The sequence below is a fragment of the Engraulis encrasicolus genome, chromosome 2 (genome assembly GCF_034702125.1).
Source record: "Engraulis encrasicolus isolate BLACKSEA-1 chromosome 2, IST_EnEncr_1.0, whole genome shotgun sequence".
Lineage (NCBI taxonomy): Eukaryota > Metazoa > Chordata > Actinopteri > Clupeiformes > Engraulidae > Engraulis > Engraulis encrasicolus.
The window spans coordinates 13,292,508-13,311,714 of NC_085858.1; the positions used below are offsets into that span (position 1 = coordinate 13,292,508).

At 46.0% G+C, this 19,207-nt stretch overlaps 1 protein-coding gene across 1 annotated transcript in view; it reads left to right on the forward strand.

Moving 5' to 3' along the window:
* Positions 1–19,207, forward strand: part of LOC134468661 (alpha-1,6-mannosylglycoprotein 6-beta-N-acetylglucosaminyltransferase B) — an 89,226-nt gene that overhangs the window by 62,791 nt on the left and 7,228 nt on the right. Inside the window, exons 11-14 of the mRNA XM_063222558.1 lie at positions 902–1,057; positions 7,130–7,276; positions 7,489–7,605; positions 13,809–13,883. Coding sequence (XP_063078628.1) covers positions 902–1,057; positions 7,130–7,276; positions 7,489–7,605; positions 13,809–13,883 — 495 coding nt within the window. The remainder of the gene's footprint in view (positions 1–901; positions 1,058–7,129; positions 7,277–7,488; positions 7,606–13,808; positions 13,884–19,207) is intronic.

Here is a 19,207-nt window from a genome sequence, read left to right on the forward strand (position 1 = left end):
ATTCAACTACATTTACTGTATCGTTTCACTGTGACCAAGGTGAGCACATACATACTGCACATACCTGTGCTTGTACACTTGCACAACAGTGCAGGTTAAGTATGCAGATAGCATTGACTCCAATACTGGTGAAGTATTTCTAGAAATGTGAATTTCTACTCACATGTCATCATTTTATTCGGTACAGCAACCACTGGGTTAAAAGCACAAGTTCTGATAACACTGTTATGAGATAGCTGTGCCATACAGATTCAGGTTAAGGATAAAGAGGTTTTATTTCCTACAGTAAGTGACAGACAGACATACGCACGCACGCACGCACGCACGCACACACACACACACACACACACTGATGCCTATACACCTAACATCGTTCTTTTGCTCATTACTTTTCCAGTCTAGTTTTCTTGAGGGAGCGCTCTGATAACTGAGAGAGACAGAGACCGAGACAGAGAGACACAGAGAGAGTCCTGACTGAACTTGTATCGTGTTGTTATCAATGTCACCTCAGGCTCAGTCAGAGCTCCCTCAGGTTCACATCAGTGAACTTCTGTATCTATCTCTTATCATACTCCCAGGTGACTTCTGTATCTATCTCTTATCATACTCCCAGGTGACTACTGTATCTATCTCTTATCATGCTCCCAGGTGACTCTCTGTGTCCCAGGTGAGTCTCTGAGGATCAGAGAGAGGCAGTGGGGTAATTTTGCAGCTTTATGTGTGCGCACAGTCTGTGTTATTGGCAGAAGTGTCTATCCAGGATTTTTGGAAATGTCACATAGCATATCTGAAGCAAACATCTTTCTGGGATTCTCCTGCCTTAGCTATGGAGTTATTTGAGAACAGCGGAAGATTTTACCGCTTTTAACAGCAATTTTATCAATCCTCTGTGTGTTTGCAGGGGAAGGAGAACTTCCTGGCGGTGCTGAATCAGCACATGGAGATCCACGGCACCGTCTACTATGAGGCCCAGCGGCCTCCAGAGATCCCGGCGTTCATCAAGAACCACGGCCTGCTGCCCCAGCACGAGCTGCAGCAGCTCCTACGCAAGGCCAAGGTGCTCACCTACCCCCTCTTGTATGTCTCTTTTTCCTCTATCTTTCCCTCTCTCTCTCTGTCATTTTCTGTCCTTCTTTCTCTCCCCCCCCCCCCCATTAATGTGCAGCAGGGTAAATTTAGTACTGTTAATTCAACACGTCAGCCAAAACAGCAGCCAAAAGAGTGTCAAGTTTGGTGCTGACAAACGGGTGCTGTATGTACACTGCTGCTTGCTTATTACCTTCATTTCAGTGCATGCTCCTTGCATCTTTTTCACTAATCAAATTAACAATCGAGTGGGGCATGTTTCATAACAGATTATGCTTTAAAAATAATGTTATTTGATGTGTGTACACTCAATCTCACATGAGATGACTTCCACATGTCAAGCTAGCAGACTGACTAATGTTGTCTTTGTATCGGTCTGACTGCTGAACAAAAATAGATCCCTTATTTCTGCCAGCCAGTGTAGACGCTTACACAATCCAGCTTGACAGCTCTTAATTGCAATTAAATACAAGCAGAACCTGACAAAAGCTTTCACTGAGAAAAAAATAAGGCAAAACCTAGAAGTAACTACACTATGGATGAGACTATGAATTTGACCATTTTGTAGTAGACTATTTGTGAATAGCTCCTTATTAGTTACTATACATACTTCAATCAATATGAATAAAATGTGCGCCAGTAAAGCAGAAGGGTCCAGGAATCACAAACGCGAGGTTCACGTTTAGTGTGGTGTTTACTGAGGGTCACCGGGTGAACAGTACAGCAATAAGCCCGACCGGTCTATATCCGGCCGGCTGGTTACGTCATCATCACAGGTAACATACTAACACTCCTGGCGCTTCTGTCTTTTCTTCAAAATATTACTTCCCCTGTGAAATACCACCACCCAAGAGTGCCACAAATATTAAAGACTATCATAAACACATCACTCAACAACCGACACTTAGTCCTCAATGTGACACACAATCGGCCAGTCTCTGAGGCATGCGTCGCGACCTGCCAGAGCGCCTGGGCATGCTCTCTGGTAGGGGCACGTCATCTTGCATGCCATCGGGGTAAGCCAGCGCTTGAGTGTCATTGCTTGGCACTGACTCCTCTTGGTTCACATCGTCACGTGGCAAGTACGGGTCAGCAGGAGGCTCTGCGATTGCTGGGGGCGTATCAGGGAATTCCTCATCGGAATCGTCACTAGTTACAGGGCACTCGGCTGTCGGCCCACCCAGGGTGCTGGTTGCATCCTACACTCTGTAGCAATCACTCAGCTTGACTCTGTAGGAGGTACGGCGCAACTGGGACCCAGCAAACTTCTGAATGTTGCACCATGCACCATCTACCCAACGACCAGGTACCTGTCTCGTGCTTTGGAGTTGTTGCGATCCCCGTAAAGGTACACAAGATCTCCTGAGTGCACAGGGATAGGCACAGACACACGACCAGATAGTGTCTTGGACCTCATACTGTGAGCTTGGTTGGAGACCCGCTGCGAATGCTGTGACATGATGAGAACCTGGTCATCAACAGGCAGTTGTCTGTGGGAGAACTGGTCTCTCTGGAACAACATTTCGCGGGCAGACAACCCACAAGACCTCACCCGACTGTTCAGGCGTGCAGTGGCGAGGGAGAGCAGCAAGGGGGTAACAGCTCTGCAATTAGGCTCGATGCGTAGAATCTCACCCTGGAGTTCTTGGATAGCTCGCTCGGCCATAGGGTTTTTGTTGACATTCTTGACCCTCCCCACTTCGATGGACAGCCTGTGCTTAGACAGGGTCTCGTCCCCAGCCAGTGCGGTGAAGCCTGGCGCTGGGTCAGTTCTGACCACTGCTGGAGGACCGTCGAGAGGACAGAGTCCCACACACAAGCGGAGCAGGGCTTCCCTGAGAGTCTCGCGGCGCTTGTCTTCAATGAGGGCGGACATGGTGAATGATGTGACACACTCACGGACCACGAGAATGCACTACCGCTCCCGCCTGAAAACATCTGCTGCGAATGCTGAGCCCACGACCTCGGGAGGATCACCGGTTGTCTGGTCCTGCACGAACACTGGTGCTTTCCTCAGCGCCACACACTGGTGGCACCCATCGGTGATGCGCCGCATAGTAGAGTCCATGTCCAACGCATAGAAGTAGCGCTGTACAACAGTCTTCAACTGGCCGTATGTAGGGTGGTCCAGAGTGATGTGAAGTGCAGTGAGTAAGCCATCCAGAACAGACCTGGGCACAATGATGCAGTCTGCCGAGGCGGCAAGGGCCGAGAGGCCGTCCTTGGCTACTGTAGCGACGTTCAAGTACCGCTTCACATCACGGATGTTGGTCAGTTTCTTTGAAGGCCTTGTCCCCCGCCGGAAATGGGCCCCCGTCCTCCTGAGGTCAGGACAGTCTGATTGTATAGCCAGCCATGCTGACCTGCTGGTGAAAGGTAACTTCTGGGACCCTCCCATGATGTCGCTCAAGCTAACCTGGCCAACAACAGCCTCAGCAGTGGAACGGACAAAGGTGCAGACCTGGCACACCAGGCTGGTGCACTCTGGTGCATTGCGGCTGGCAAAGTCAGATGGCAGAATGGCTGCACCTGCCACATGACGTATCTGGACCTGGAAGCGGCTGGCCATGGAAAGGAACGTGGTGACTCGTGGGCTCGCTGAGAATTCTCCTCTACACAGCTTATCAAAGGCCTGCACACAGGGTTTACTGTCAGTTAATACACATGCCTTCAGAGCTGACTGTATTATGTACGGTGCAAAGTGCTTCACGGAGGCAGCGATGGACAAGGCCTCGACTTCACACAGCAGCCAGGTTACCTGAGTTTTACGCAGCTTTGCACTGAAATATCCTGCAATCTTCACGGTGCTCTCCCGAGTGACGTAGAGCGTAGCACCCAGGCCAGGCTCCCTGACTGCACCATCCGTAACAATCCACAGCTGATCTTCAGGCTGGGGCAGGGTGATGGCGTGATGTGAAGACAGTGCATTCTGTGCACGTTTGAAAGCGCTGAGCAACTCTTCTGACCAGTGAATGATGTCCTTGGACTCACGCCCAGCAATGGCGTCATCCAGGGGGTCAAGCACACTTGCGCAGTCCTTGAGTACACGAGACAGCACCTTGTATGCTCCGATGACCGAGCGCAGCCCAGTTACAGTCTTTGGTGCAGGGCATGATGCCAGGGCAGACAGATGTGGACTGGCCTGGATAGTTCCCTGTCGCCACACCCAGCCCAGGATGGTGGTCTGTACTGGAGCAACGGTGGTCTTGGTGGCTGACAGATGTAATACGCATTGTCGCAATGCGGAAGCACTCTCCTCCACACTGCTGCCAGGCCCTCAAGTGTGTCTGCTCCACAATGCAAGTCATCAGCTACTTTGGCGACCTGCCCTTGTTCAAGTAGCTCCCCGAACACTATGCATGTCAGCTTCTCCAGTGCCGTTTCAGACCCTGGCATGCCCATCGCACTTCGCACATAGACACGCACGCCCTTGAATGGAGTGACGACACCACAGTACTTCCATGAGTCTCTGGATAGCGAGATCTGATAGAAGGCTTTTGTGAGGTTGTCGCGATGATGTATCTCCACTGGGCTATCAGACGAAGAGTCGAGTTGACATCTGGCATCAGTGAGGGCTGTGGGAAGCCGCCATCAGACTTTTTGACGAGGAACGACATGTTAACGTACTCAACATCAATGTCCACATCTTCTGGCTTTCTGAAAACCCCCATCTCCTCCAGTACGTCGAACTGTGTCTGGAGCTCTTGAAGCTGGCCTCTGGAGTATTGTGGCACCCTGCCTTTGTGCTATGGGGGTTGGACTGACCCCATATGCACTCTGGCTTGGAAATGACCAACGACGCCACTGTACCCCTTAAAGTGTGAGTCAAACACCTCGTCAAATTCCCTGTGCAGAGCACAGAAACGGTCTCTAATGTCTGGAGGCATTATGTTGTCTGGGTCCAGACGCACAAGGCTGGAGTGCGTAGCGGAGCGGTGGAGAGGTGTGTTGGCTGACAAGGGCATGTGGGGTGGTGTGACCGTCGCATCACTAGAAGAGGGCACATACGTGGGACGTACTTGGCAGACATGGGCATTTCAGCATACCAGCTGTGGCTGCCCGGTGAAGTTGGGGATGCGGATCTTCCTAGACACACTCCTCACCATGGCAGGCGCAGGCCACTGCTGTTTGTCTGTCAGTTCTTGAGAGGTGCCCACGTGAGGCTCGATGGCCAGCTCTTTGTCCCCGTCGCTTAAGTCGGGAGGGAGGTCAAGCTCGATGTACTCCCCAGGCCACACTGTAGCCCTAGCCTGGGCGCGTATCACATGGGCGCATCACATCTGTCTGTGGCCACGGTCTGTGACCCGTAGCTATAGATGCTGTCACCCAGACACACCTGGTGCTTGGCAGGTCTGACAGACACATCGTTTTGAATCATGAATGGGATGCCAGCTAAAATGTCTGAATCAAGATTTTCCACTACGAGCCCCTCAAAGTAAAGTCTCTGATTGTCTCTTTGGAAGTAAGTCCGTGTTTCCCCCATGACCCTCAAGGGGGACGAGCCATCTGCCTGGTGCGCAGACTGTGTACTGCTTGTAACTGTAATGCCCAGTCTCGTAGCACAGGAGGCCCTCATCATATTGCCAGTGGCTCCACTGTCAATGGTGAGTCGCACAGGGAGGTGGTTGTGAAAGGCATCAAGATAAGGGGACTGTTTTATTAACACACGCTGCACGAGAGAGGGCGACACAGCTTCATCGTCTTCAGCGCAGTCTGACGCATCACTCTGCCTGTCGAGTACCCGGCAGGCCTTTGCCATGTATGACTTCTCATGAGGAGGGAAAAAGGGGCACTTACTAAGAAAATGGCTGTCTGGCCTCTCTGCACAGTGGACAGGCTCTCTCTGGCCTGCCAGAGAAACTCCTCCTTTTGGGGCGCTCGGACACAGCAGCTTGCATTGCCCTAGCATCCTCAGAGGCCGGCACCTCCTCCAGCAATAACTCCAGGGCTTGTGAAATTTCCGGCTTTATGGAGTCTACTGTGCGCGACCTCAATTCAGTGCCATACCGCTGTTTTACCAGCCTAGGCAAGTCAGTGTGTATCAAACGCAGCCATGTAAGCACAATAAAGTTCTCCAAAGAGGGGGAAAGCTCCTCATCTTCTGTCACAACAACCCCCATATGGCTTTAAGTTATGCAGTAAATTATGCTCCATAAATGCCATTAGACGTTGGTATACTGTAAGTCCTCAGGTCTTTCAATAGGCTCTAACTTTATAGCAATGAAATTTATAGTCAATGAAATGAGCCCCAGTGCACTGAAAGCCATAATGCTGGCGAATTGTTTGTCATATTTGGTCAGCAGAAGTTGAATTCTTCACGATAGAAAGGCGTGAAATTACGGGGCAATAATTTGCAATCTGTCCGAGCATAAGTTCAAGCATGCTTACTTTGCGTTGCTTTATACGGCCTTGCGCAGCAGGCACAGGCTCTGCGTCATCCGTAAATCCTCTGAATGGCGAAGCTTTGGACTTCTTCTCCCACTGCAAGCCGCTGACCAGGAACGGAGCAAACTCATTATCCAAAGACAGTGAGTAGAGTTAATTTTGCCGCCAGTTCTCGAATGAATTCACTGTTTCAATCTTCGTCAAACACCACTGCTTCGGTGCTCTGTGTGAAGCCGCCATGTTGGCCTACTTTCACCGTCGCGTCTTGGAGATGGCTTTTATAATCCACCTGTGATTCTCTTAGACCGGACACCGAAGCCCACGCGGAGTTAAATCCATCTTCATTTGGAAACGTGAGTTCGAAAAGCGCTGCCAGCACGCCAGTTAGAGAGAAGAGTCCAGGAATCACAAACACAAGGTTCAAGTTGAGTGTGGTGTTTAATGATAGCCACCGGGTGAACAGTACAGCAATAAGCGCAAACGGTCTATATCCGGCCGGCTGGTTACGTCATCATCACAGGTAACATACTAACACTCCTGGCGTTGGTTTAAATGAAGAGCTGCCACAAGAAAGACCAGTTTGGATCTTTCGGGTCAGATGCATTTTGTTGGTTTATTTCCCATCATGCTGAAGGCTGTTTCCTTATTTCTCTTCCAGGTCTTCATTGGCTTTGGCTTCCCATATGAAGGTCCCGCCCCTCTGGAAGCAATAGCCAATGGGTGCATCTTCCTCCAGCCCAAATTCCAACCACCTCACAGCTCCCTGAACCACGAGTTCTTCAGGGGCAAGCCCACGTCAAGACAGGTGAACTCACTGCAGTTTGTCCCCTGAAATATATTGATTGAAGTAGGTTCATTTCTGCTATTCAGAATGGTATTATAATACCATGGTATTATATACTGTATTATTGACTGTACATTGGAACAGAATTTATCTGCTTGATAAAAAAGTGGAGCACAGTCTGTAGTTGCAAGATAAAACATATAGACAGTGACAGCATACTCTTCCTTCTCCAGGTCTCCTCCCAACACCCGTATGCAGAGCAGTACATCGGGAAGCCCCACGTCATGACTGTGGATTTCAACAACTCTCAAGAGCTGGAGGCAGCCATCCAGGAGATCATGAGAACCAAAGTAATCCATCTGCCTAATCTGTCTTTAGTAATACAAAATGACTTGGCCATAGCCATCAACTATCTCTTAACAGGGACCGTGTCATAACCCATTTAAGGTTACCAGTAACCAAAACTGTTACACTGCAGTATTTTCTATGATGACAATGTTTGTGTTTTTGTATACACAGCTATTTGAGAGCCACATTGAGATACCATTATACTGTACTACAATCTATTCTGCTGTTCTCATCATGTTGTGGTGAAGAGCAGCGCATGCCTGTTTAGAGAGGGGCTTGACTCGCCATTCCAAGATGGCAGCCTTCCAGAGAACATGGCCAACGTTTGGGCTAATCAATGAACTGCCTGGCAAGGGAAGCAGGTGGCATTTATCACTGGTGCCAGACTTGATCTGTTGTTAGTACAACAAGCAGGCCAGATCAATTCATTTCCGCTCTTGTGCCCACGCTCTTCTTTGCTCTCTCGCTATAGTGCCACAGCAACTGGCAGGTGTGTTAAAGAGAGAAATTATTTTCAGAGGCAGAGAGGAGACTACAGGAACACTAATCTCATTTTTCAGAGCCTGTCAAAAATATAATATATTTAGAAAGAGCAAGTTTGAATGGACGATCTGCTGTACAGAAAGACCATGACTTTACAGCAAGGCATTTTAGGAGGTTTTACTGAATTATTCTGGGTTTGCCTCATTTTAAGAGAGCAAGTTATTGGGGGACCTTAAAAGAACTATTTGCAATTTCATGTATATAAGTAGTGTCTAAACTTTGAAACAGAGGTGAATGAAAAGTGTGCATAGTTGTCGTCGTTTTGGACAGCAAGAAACAAAGTGGAGGAAGACCTTTACATGACTTTTATTCAGCTCAACGTTTTCACACACTATTAAATCTTCTGTCACACACTGTTGAATTTCTTTAACATGAGGCCTCAAAACCTGGCAGCCAAACTCTCTCACTGGATTAAACCTCTATCACTGGCACATTGTCCTTGAGTCTCCATCCAACTCTCTTGGCACTAACAAAACATCACACGCTATCAAACTTTCATGCATTATCACACGGTCTTGCATATTTGCAAACGTGAGCCCAATTCGGACGGGACTTTTATTACCTCTATGACCCCCGGTAATTTGGAATAGTTACGGAGAATGTCTGAGTTCTTACTCCTGTGCGAATGCACCATGTCCGTGATTTGTGACGTAATAATTCCGTCACGAATTACCTACTGTATTTCGGCGAAACATAGACGTCCTGGGGTAATTTCATGATGCCGTTTGCACCATTGCGTCAATTACAGGCGTTTGTCTATCCCGTCTGAATGCTCCACGAAAAATCACAGAGGTCCGGGGGTAATTGTGAATTACCAGGGGTCCATAGGTCATATTTAGCCCGTGCGAATCTGGCTCAAATCAGCTGAGTGTGTGACAGACAGAATATTTACTATTTCACAGGCAGAATATTTATTATTGCACATTAGTTTTTCTCTCTGGTGTGTGCAACTTTATTTACTTTGGAAATTATATAAAAAGATAATGAAAGAAATAGTGAGTGAGACATTAGGGCATTAGGAAATTTGTGTGGTGAGCCAGCTCTATGTAAGAGAGGTTTCAGTTGAGTTGAGTTGAGTTATGAAAGTGCTGTATGTCAGAGGTTAGATCATGTATGATGGCTGTGACTATGGACATATTAATTATTTATCCAGTAGGGGATATGCTTGGTTGAGGTTTGTGTATACTCAGGATTCTCAACAGTTTTTAGAGGGATTTTTCCCACAGAGCCATTGATTTGTCCATTGATTACAGCTACGCTAGACGGCCTTCGCATTAGTAAGCTCCTGAGTCAGAAGATTTAGGTTTTGGGGAAGGGGAGGGTTGTGACCCCTACTGATAAGGTTTTACCCTGAAAGACAATATAGTCAATCAACTATTTTAATGAATCTTATGTTTGTTAAGCCTCCTTCTCCAGGGAAACCCAAAACAACTCTTGTCAACTCAGGAATTATTATGCGCCAGCTTGTATAGTTTTTTGGCTTTAGCAATAACAAGGAGAGAGGGATGAAGCATGTTTGTATTGTAGTAAACAGCAGTGAGGCTGAAGCGATAATTGCTGTCTGCCAAGGCCAACATTTGTAAGTAAAATTCTGTTTCAGATCTATTATTCCAGTATAATAATACAACAGGCTGAGGATCCCTTTGACAAAGTGCAGTGGAGTGTCCATAATACTTCCTAATCTCCTGCTCTCTCCTCACTCACCAACCTGACTTAAAACAAAACCCCTCATCTGCCCTCATAATGCCACATGATAACTGACACTGTTAACAGCTAAGCAACACTACAAATGAACTTAGCTGGTGAATACTGATTGTTTTGGTGTAATGGAAATATAAAAAATAGTAACTGTAAGAGAGTCAGCAACACAAGTATAGACAGCAAACTGCCTCATTCAGCCTCTTCAGATGGAGAGAAACATCCTCAAGAATAAACAGTTTCAAAGCTATTTCAATTGTAAACATCATGGCTTTTTCCATAAGCATTTTGTTTTCTAATGATAAGAAGTTTAGCAAAAGTAGTTCAGGAAAGAGAAAAAAATATGCTGCCTTTGGTTTTGTTTTTTTGCATTAAAGAAATCTATACCATGAAATGATTTGAGCAGAGCAGTTCGTTCTGCTTTTGGTGGGCGCTAATGTTGTTGCCTGGGTGTCAGATGTCAAGAAGTAAAGACCAACTGAGATTGCTTCCTGTAGGATACGAAAGGGAAAAAAAGATCAAAAAAGATGAAAGAAGCATAATATGAAAGGGTAAGTTGACAGACAGGTTGCAAATAGCAGTTTCGAGGGCAAATGCGTCCTTTGAGTTGTTTGCCTCTCCAGAATAATGTGAAGAACATCAACGCAAATGAATTCTTCTGGCAACATAAGAACTGATAAAGACTTTATCTCATTGCTGCTGCTGCTGCTGCTGCTGCTGCTGCTGCTTTTCTGTGTGTGTGCGTGTGTGTGTATGTGCGTGCGTGCGTGCGTTTGTGTGTCAGCCCCATTACAGGAAATGGGCGCCCAGGGCAGAGCATGTAGCAGAATAGCTGATGAGGTGCTGGATACACTTCATTTGACTCTGATGAAATAAACTAATAAGAAAGAAAATAAACTCCAAAAGTCATCATTTATCAGTTTGAAAGCCACTGTGCTCACAGAGCCTCGATATCGCCCACCACCCACCATCCTGCACCCAACACCCTACCACACGGTAGCACCAGCAGGCAGCTTCCACTTAGAGTAAATAGAGACTCCTGCGACAGAAGTGCAGCCGCCGTTCACATATGCATCAATCTCATTGACCATGCAGAGCCTCTCTCACAAATAATCACACACAACTTAGCCCATGCAAATAGGAACAACTTAGCCCATGCAAATAGGAACAACTTAGCCCACAGCAAATAGGCCGCCTGCAGCAAATTTGACACTTATTATTCATTACAATTTTCATTTGATCAGACACGACTTGAAAACAAGTCAATGAGAGCAAAAGACTTGGAGTTAAACACCCAATGAGGGGTGAAGGAATCAGCCGTGGACGTGGAGCCAGGGCTTTTTATTTCACCATTGTCTGAATTAGTAAAGCCCACTTCAGACGCGCCAGAGAGGAGTGTGCCAATGGATGATGAAGTGGATGTTTTGTACTCTCAGTCCATTTACCAGTGAATTGATCTGATCAGCTCTTTACTGATTTGGAATTGAGCGCAATCACACGGTAATGCAAATGACTTTGGGTGTGCAGTCCCACTTGGCTAATGCAGGCAAACTTAATCATATGAACGGGGTAGACGCACATTTTTACTGAGTACATACGAGGTGGGGGAAGTAAGAAAGCTGAAGATAACAAGTCTGACAGGCGAACAACAGATGCGTCCGTCTATGCTCATGGTTCTCAGCCTTTTTTGCCCAAACGCCCCCCAGGCCTTCTCATAACCTGTCAAGGCAATTTATCAATAAGCCTACATGTATGGTTTTGAAAAAGTACCATGGGATTTTAAATAGATCAAGTAAATTACAAATTACCAGACATTATTAGTATTCAGGGCTTTTTCCCATCTTTTTCCCATCACCAGTCAAAATGGCCAGTAAATGTTAATCTTACTAGCCAAACACACACTTATTAATGGGGTGAAAATGGTTAGTTAATTGGTATTTTCTACTAGCCAAACTGAAATTTCAGCAGCATTTGCCCAGTTGGCTGGTGTTAATTGAGAGCCCAGTTATAGGAAACCAGAAGGCCTAGTGTTGCAGCATCATGTGCAGGAAAGAATCTAAACAACGGCAAATAATAAACAAATAAAACCGTTGCGGTGAATCGTGGTCTTTATGGTTCAATGGCAGGTTTTTATCATCAAGGCACAAAGCAGTCTCATCCAAAATGTGATAAAACCAGGGGTCTTCAGCTAAGTCTTGGCTATGGCTTCTGTCAGTCGTGCGCGCTGTGAAATGAAAGTCAATCAGAAGGGAGTGAAACGGGAGCGGGCGCAACATCGCCCTATATTTCGCAAAATCGCCTACCGGGGCTACCTACGCTTCTCACCCGCTTTTCAAACCTCATGGCCCGGTCAGCCTCTCGCAGAAGACAGACCCGGCAGACCAAGCGAGATAACAAAACGGCGAACGATCGTTTGCATACAATACCCACTCAATATCACAACACAGTGTCTACATGGCTTAAATGCGATTGCGTGTTGGTCCTAGATAACATTTAAGCCATCGCCATAGAAGTACAAGAAGTAGTCTAATATAAGCTTGTGGCTGCCTGGTTGTGGTAAAATGCTAATGAATGCTAACTGTAGCTTACCCGGCTAGCTAAAAACATAAAGTGATCAAATGACAATGTGGGGAAACCTATTTGTGTCAAATAAGTTTGTAGTGCATTTTTACACCCCTCCGTGGTAGTCACGGTATTTATAAGCCGTTAGGCTCTTTATACTAAACAAAAACTTAGATGTTGGAAATCAGATAAATTGCCGTCATTTTTCTCTGAACAAGTCCGACAGGCGGACAACAGATGCGTCCGTCTATGCCAGTGGTTCTCAACCTTTTTTACTCAACTCTGAAACGCGTCACGGACGGATGGACGGACGGACGGACGGACAAAGCCTCTTATAGAGATGCGTCTCACGCGTGGCTGGCCAAAGCTGAACTCTGTGCCGCCTTGTGGACACAAGAGTGAATCACAATTCAGGAAGGTGTCACGGGCGGACGGACGGCCCAACGGACAGACAAAGCCTGCTGACTTCTGTCCTCCCTTGCTCACTTGCCTGCTTGTGACCTCATGATGATGTCACTGACGACAGAAAATGAATTCAATATCTTGCAATATCACAATTCTAATGTCATTTTCTCACTTGCAATTGGGATGGTGAATGAAAAACAGCCCCCCAAAAGTTGTTGTGGCGAGGCTGACAGTGGGGAAACTTTATTGCTTTCTCCACGGAGGAGGGGCCAAGAAGCGGGGCGAGGCCACAAGCACAAGTGGAGGAGGAGAGTGTGCATATTGGAATGCACCCATAGAGATGCGTGGGACGCATCTAAAAAGGGAATCTGTGAGTGTATGTGTGTATGGTGTGCATGCTTTCCTGTGTGTCTGTTTGTCTGTCTGTGAGTGTATGTACATATGTAGGGCGGGGGTCAATGTTATGAAAATGTGGGCGAGTGTGTGTGTGCGTGCGTGTATGTGTGCATGCGTGCCTGTGTGTGTGTGTATGCGTGTGTGTCTGTAATTAGCAGAAGTTGATAGCATGATGCTTGGCAGTCTGGTGTATGTCCACAAGTGATCCGCTGGGGAATTGGTCTGGTGGGATGTCCGCAAGTGATCCGCTGGGGAATTGGTCTGGTGTATGTCCACAATGGTCTGGTCTGGCTGGACTGCAGACTGGAGATGAAACACATGCAGCTGCCTGACTGAGCTGCAGCATCTGATCTGATCTGTGCATTATACTACAGTGCTGAGAGACACTGCTCTCTGTATGAAGGAATATCAAAGCTGGGCATCACTGTCGCAAAACATTTCTGAATATTTTATCGTGTTCTGCATCGGAATTCTTATCTCTTTTCTGTGTGTGTGTGTGTGTGTGCGTGTGTGCGTGTGTGCGTGTGTGCGTGTGTGCGTGTGTGTGTGTGTGTGTGTGTGTGTGTGTGTGTGTGTGTGTGTGTGTGTGTGTGTGTTTCAGGTGGAACCTTACCTGCCTTATGAGTACACCTGTGAGGGGATGCTGGAGAGACTGAATGCCTACATAGAACACCAGGTCAGATTCCTCTATACGCACACACAATCATATCCATGCTCTGTCTCTGTCACTATATGTCTGTCTCTCTCTCTCTTTCTCTAGTTGTTCTCTTGCTCTCTCTCTGTCTGTGGTTCTTCTCTTGTTTTCTCGCTCACAAACTCTCTCATTTTCTTGCACCCACTCTTTCACGCACGCACGCATACACACGCACACACACACAGCGGCGTGGAACAGGGGGGGAAAACCCTGACTCATTCTCAGGGCCCAGACCACTTGGGGGGCCCACCGGGGGCCCTCCCATGGAAAATATTTTTCTTCTTTCATTTTTTTAAACATTATTTTAAAAATAATGTCAATACATGTTGGTAATTTATGTAATTCCAATGTTCTCTGGAAATACATCTGTTGAATTGGATATACTAGCCTGCAAATCGGCTATATTCTATATCAGACACCCCCATTATCACGCGTTGGTTTAGTCCGCCCTCTCGCGGACTTTTGATTGTACAATATGCGGAATCAACACTCACTCACGTCATTATTAGGCATTAAACGCAGCAGCCGGTTAGCAATGAAAGACTTCTAAAACACCAGGCTTTCACAAAAAGAATAGAAAGGCAAGAGAGACAGGGGAAACAAAATGAAGGAAAGCAACTGCAGCTGATTTCTTGCAAGAAAGGTGAGCCCAAACGTCAAAATTACAGCCTACAAAGTAGGATACCTAACTATCCCATTCCCATTCCGTGTGGCCTTCTGTGATAGCCGATGTCAAATGAAAAAAATAATATCATTTTGTTGGCTATCATTGTGAACCCATATTTGTCTTTGATAGGCCTATATTCATAACAAGTGTCCCAAAAGACCAACATGGGTCGATGTTGGTTCAAATATCCAAATGATAGCAAAGCCTATTTGTAAAATGAATCCCACTCAATTTCAGAAAATGTCACGAACGTGAAGATGCCCCCTGTCGCAGCAGGTGCAAATGGTGTGAACTTGAGAGAAGGTGAGCCTATTTTAGCTAATATCCTAGTCTTGAAGAAAAGCGGTTTCTCAACCGGGTGCAATGCTGCCCGCCCTGGTCATCAAATTTGTCGATATTAGTCGACGTCATATTCATCAGTTGCCAATGTCAAGGTGGCGGTGCGAACAGCTGTCTGTCTTGAACCTTCATTCTGCTTTTATTTTGCGGTCTCAAAGCTCTGGTTACTTGGCCATGTCTCTGACCATCTGACAACGCCCGTTATAGCTGAAGTGTGGTAAAATAATGACGAGATTTTCACGGGGCACCAGTCTGCGTTTTGAATGTTGCTGACCTGACGCCATCCTAATCTGCGCAAAGCGCAAGAGATGACCCTGTTTGCATAGCGCAAGAAAAGAGGCAGAGTAGCCTACCTACCTCCGTGCTGAGCAGGTGCATTGAGTGCTCATGAAAATTACAAGATAGGCTACTGTGAAATAGTTACTGGCCCATTTAAATCTGAAAGTATATGTAGTAGCCTAATAAATAATGATTTCAAAGAAATAAATAGCCTAGGCTATAGCCTAACTAGGTTCGGGGTGCCCTGACTTTCAAAGGTTGAGCGACATCAAATCCAAACAGCGATACTTTTGTTCTATTTAGGCTACTCTGCTTTACCGCAGGTTTTAAGCGACATTTCGAAGTCAGCTTCTACCAGTAGCCTAGGCACAGCTGATTCTCTTTTCCTTGCTCTCCCAAACACTGATACGGGCAAACGTGACGTGCGTGCGGGGCAGTGCAAGTGAACGAATGTGCGCGTGAGCGCCTGTGTTTCTGTTCAGCGATGCACATTGAAGAAAGTACAGTTCAACATATCAATGTCTCGTGTGTCCATAGTGCACGAAACAGTAGGCTGGAAGCATTGTGAAAAGAGATTTATCAGTCTCTCTCCTCCCCCTCACACCATAGAGATGAAGTGATTAAATGTCATCCCTATGAATATGATAGCCTACTTTTCATAACTGGTAATGTGAAAGATTAAGACATTTTTTTTTTTTTTTTTTAGTATGTCTATTATGTCATATGATTGAAGATGAGAATGATTCAAGTGAAGGAGAGGAAAGCATAGAGGGGTATTCTGAGGAAGGCAAGAAGGATGACAATATCAGGGGTTAGGCGCTCGCACTGGGGGGGTGTTGGAGGGTTGGGTAGGGTGGTGTGTGTGTAGGGGGGCCCATGGAAGAGGTTGTTCCTAGGGCCCCAAATTTGGTGCTACGCCCCTGCACACACACACACACACACACACACACACACACACACACACACACACACACACACACACACACACACACACACACACACACACACACACACACACACACACACACACACACACACACACGCACACACACACACACACACACAGATAGAGAGAGTGCTGAGATATTTCCTGAGCTGTTATCTGTATAATGGTCTGACAGCCAGAGAGAAATGGAGGAATAGAGGGCAGTGGCCTCTGATCCCCTCTCGGGGTCGGTGCCTCAGGCCTGTCAACATCCCAACATCACGTTGTTACATGCATATAAACATACGGTACACATCACTGGGTCTGGCATCTAGAATGTGGACTCTGCCTACTGATCTCTTGCGCTCTCTCTCTCTCTCTCTCTCTCTCTCTCTCTCTCTCTCTCTCTCTCTCTCTCTCTCTCTCTCTCTCTCTCTCTCCCTCTCTCTCACAACACAACAACAATGGTCACATGCATGTATACGCGCATGAAAGCACACACACACACACACACACACACACACACACACACACACACACACACACACACCTGTATACATCACCACACACACACACACCTCAAGTGAACACCCATAACTAAATACACATACACATACAGACCCATGGCTCTGTTCTCACACATGACGTGGGTCAGTGCATTATTTATTAAGCGGGCTTGCCACGCTTATAGTAATCTCTAAGTACTGTCTATTAAGTGGGCTTGCAGAGCAAGGCCCGATTCTAGTAATCTCTAAGTACAGTTTATGCTTGCTTGCTTGCTTGCTTGCTTTGTTGTTTGGGCAGTAAAAATAGAAAATGGATCTCCTCCTAGGCCTTTCGAGATAGAGACACTGTTCAAACACTAAAACGACCGGCTCGGCTTGGAGATCATTTGTACTGATATAGCGTGTCCGTGTCTCTTGTCGTTTTTCCGTTTTTGGCGATTTTGTGCAAATTTGGGTCCCCATAGAAAACAATGGTAGAACCTTCAGGAGACAGTGTTCCGTCACTCTACAGATCAGAGTGTAGGAGGCTTTTTCGGTCATAAAACATCAACACTTTCACCTAGAAGTTTAGTTGACGCGTTGTTAGCGAGCTCTATGAGATGTCTGCAAACTGTGAAAGTATCATGTCCCAACTCCCATTACTTCTTAAATGGCAGGTGTGTAAAAAAGGCAGGGCTGGCCCAATGGCTTTTCCCATTGACTCTTGAAGTGCCTTTCTGAAGAGGTCAGCACATCTTCCACAAGAGGTCCATTTGTGACTGAACCGTTTAACCTATAAACTTCATTCAAAGACTGTTAGAAAGATCACACGTATGACTCCAATCTGTGAACAGGACATGTGCCAATTCTTTTTAGTTTTTTAACAACAGCAAGCTAAAGACCTAGGCGGTGTTCATACATACCCGGGTATTTTGATATACGCAGACATTCCCCTTCGGTTGTGCCTTTCGTTTACAAACAAACGAAGGTTTTCCTTCTATAAACGAAGCTCCAAAAAAAACTCTGGCAAAAGTGGAGATTTTTTTAAATCTCCGGTTAGCGTTTGTATAGGCTATAAACAGAGATAAACGGAGACTTGAATGGCACTCTACTTATGGCGCACAGGCTTAACGTATTTATGACAGCTCTCAACAGCACATTTGCCTTTGATGTGAACGAAAATATTTCGCTAAGCGTAGAGAAGAAAAATGTTCGTTTATCAAAATACCCATGTATGTATAAACAGCACCCTAGAAATTGATTCTGCCCTCTGCCTTAGAGCACCATACTAACTGCCATACAGTCAATCAGAACAGGTGCTGCCAATAAAAGGTTCCATCTCAACTGTCACTTTCTCTCAACATTCTATTCTTAACGAGCACCTGTAACTACAGTTACACTCTTCAATGCAATCTGATATTGTCTTGCTGGAATGTTTATGACAGCCAGCTGTTTGGCTCAATGCTAAAGGTGCTGGATTAGAGATATGAAGGTTGGGAGTTCGAATCCCGCTTGGACCCATGTTGATTTTAAAAATTATCATATGCAGTGTTCCTTAGCCAACTTAAAATACCATGTATGTCATTTAGTATCAATGGCAAAGGTGCTGGATTAGAGATATGGAGGTTGTGAGTTCGAATCCCATTCGGACCCATGTTGATTTTCAAAATTATATCATATGCAGTGTTCCTTAGCCAACTTAAAATACCATGTATGTCATTTAGTATATCCCCAAAACGCGGAGCTACAACACTTTCAAGATGGCTGAATCCAAGATGGCTGAATTGTTTGGCCCATAACTTCTGACTGGGTGGATGGATTTTTTCCAACATTTCTTTTAGCTTTGTTTTCTCAATAGTAGTTTGTTTTTAATTTAGGGATAGAGATATAAAAAAACTGCTCATCTCTGCCCCAAAAGGCAAGCCCGCTTCCAGCATTTTTTGTGAGAATGCAATCTAGTTGGTGCTGTATTCTGGTATGAGTCAACTGAATTCAGCTGAGAGGCAAGGCTAGTGAGGTGCAGTGAGGTGCGGTGAGGGGCAGTGCAGAGCGGTGTCAGCCCCTGGGGTAGAGAGAGAGAGAGAGAGAGAGAGAGAGAGAGAGAGAGAGAGAGAGAGAGAGAGAGAGAGAGAGAGATATGAGCTCTAGCCTGCAGTGGAGGCCAACCAACCAAACACTTTCATTCAGCACACTGAGATGTCAGTACACTTAGGGGTGGGCGGTAACCGCGGTATAATATTGTGTGCAGTATTTTTTCCTCAATGATAGAGATTTTGTCTCATACCGTCTACCGCAATAGAAGATAAAACAATGTCTGACCAGTCATTTCCAAAAAAGAAAATGAAAAAAAATTGTGTTTTGGTCATTTTGCCACAAAACGCTTAATTTTAACATTTTATACACAAATGTACAATACCGTGATATATACCGTGGCTAAAATTATACCGAGGTATACATTTTTGGCCATACCGCCCACCCCTAAGTACACTGAACATTAAATAAGTTGCATTTAAACCCTAAGACCCTTGTATTAGAATGTGTTCAATCAGCTGTAACATACCCACACTTTTATTAAAAAAGCTAAAATCTCAAGAGCCTGAATTCAGTGTAT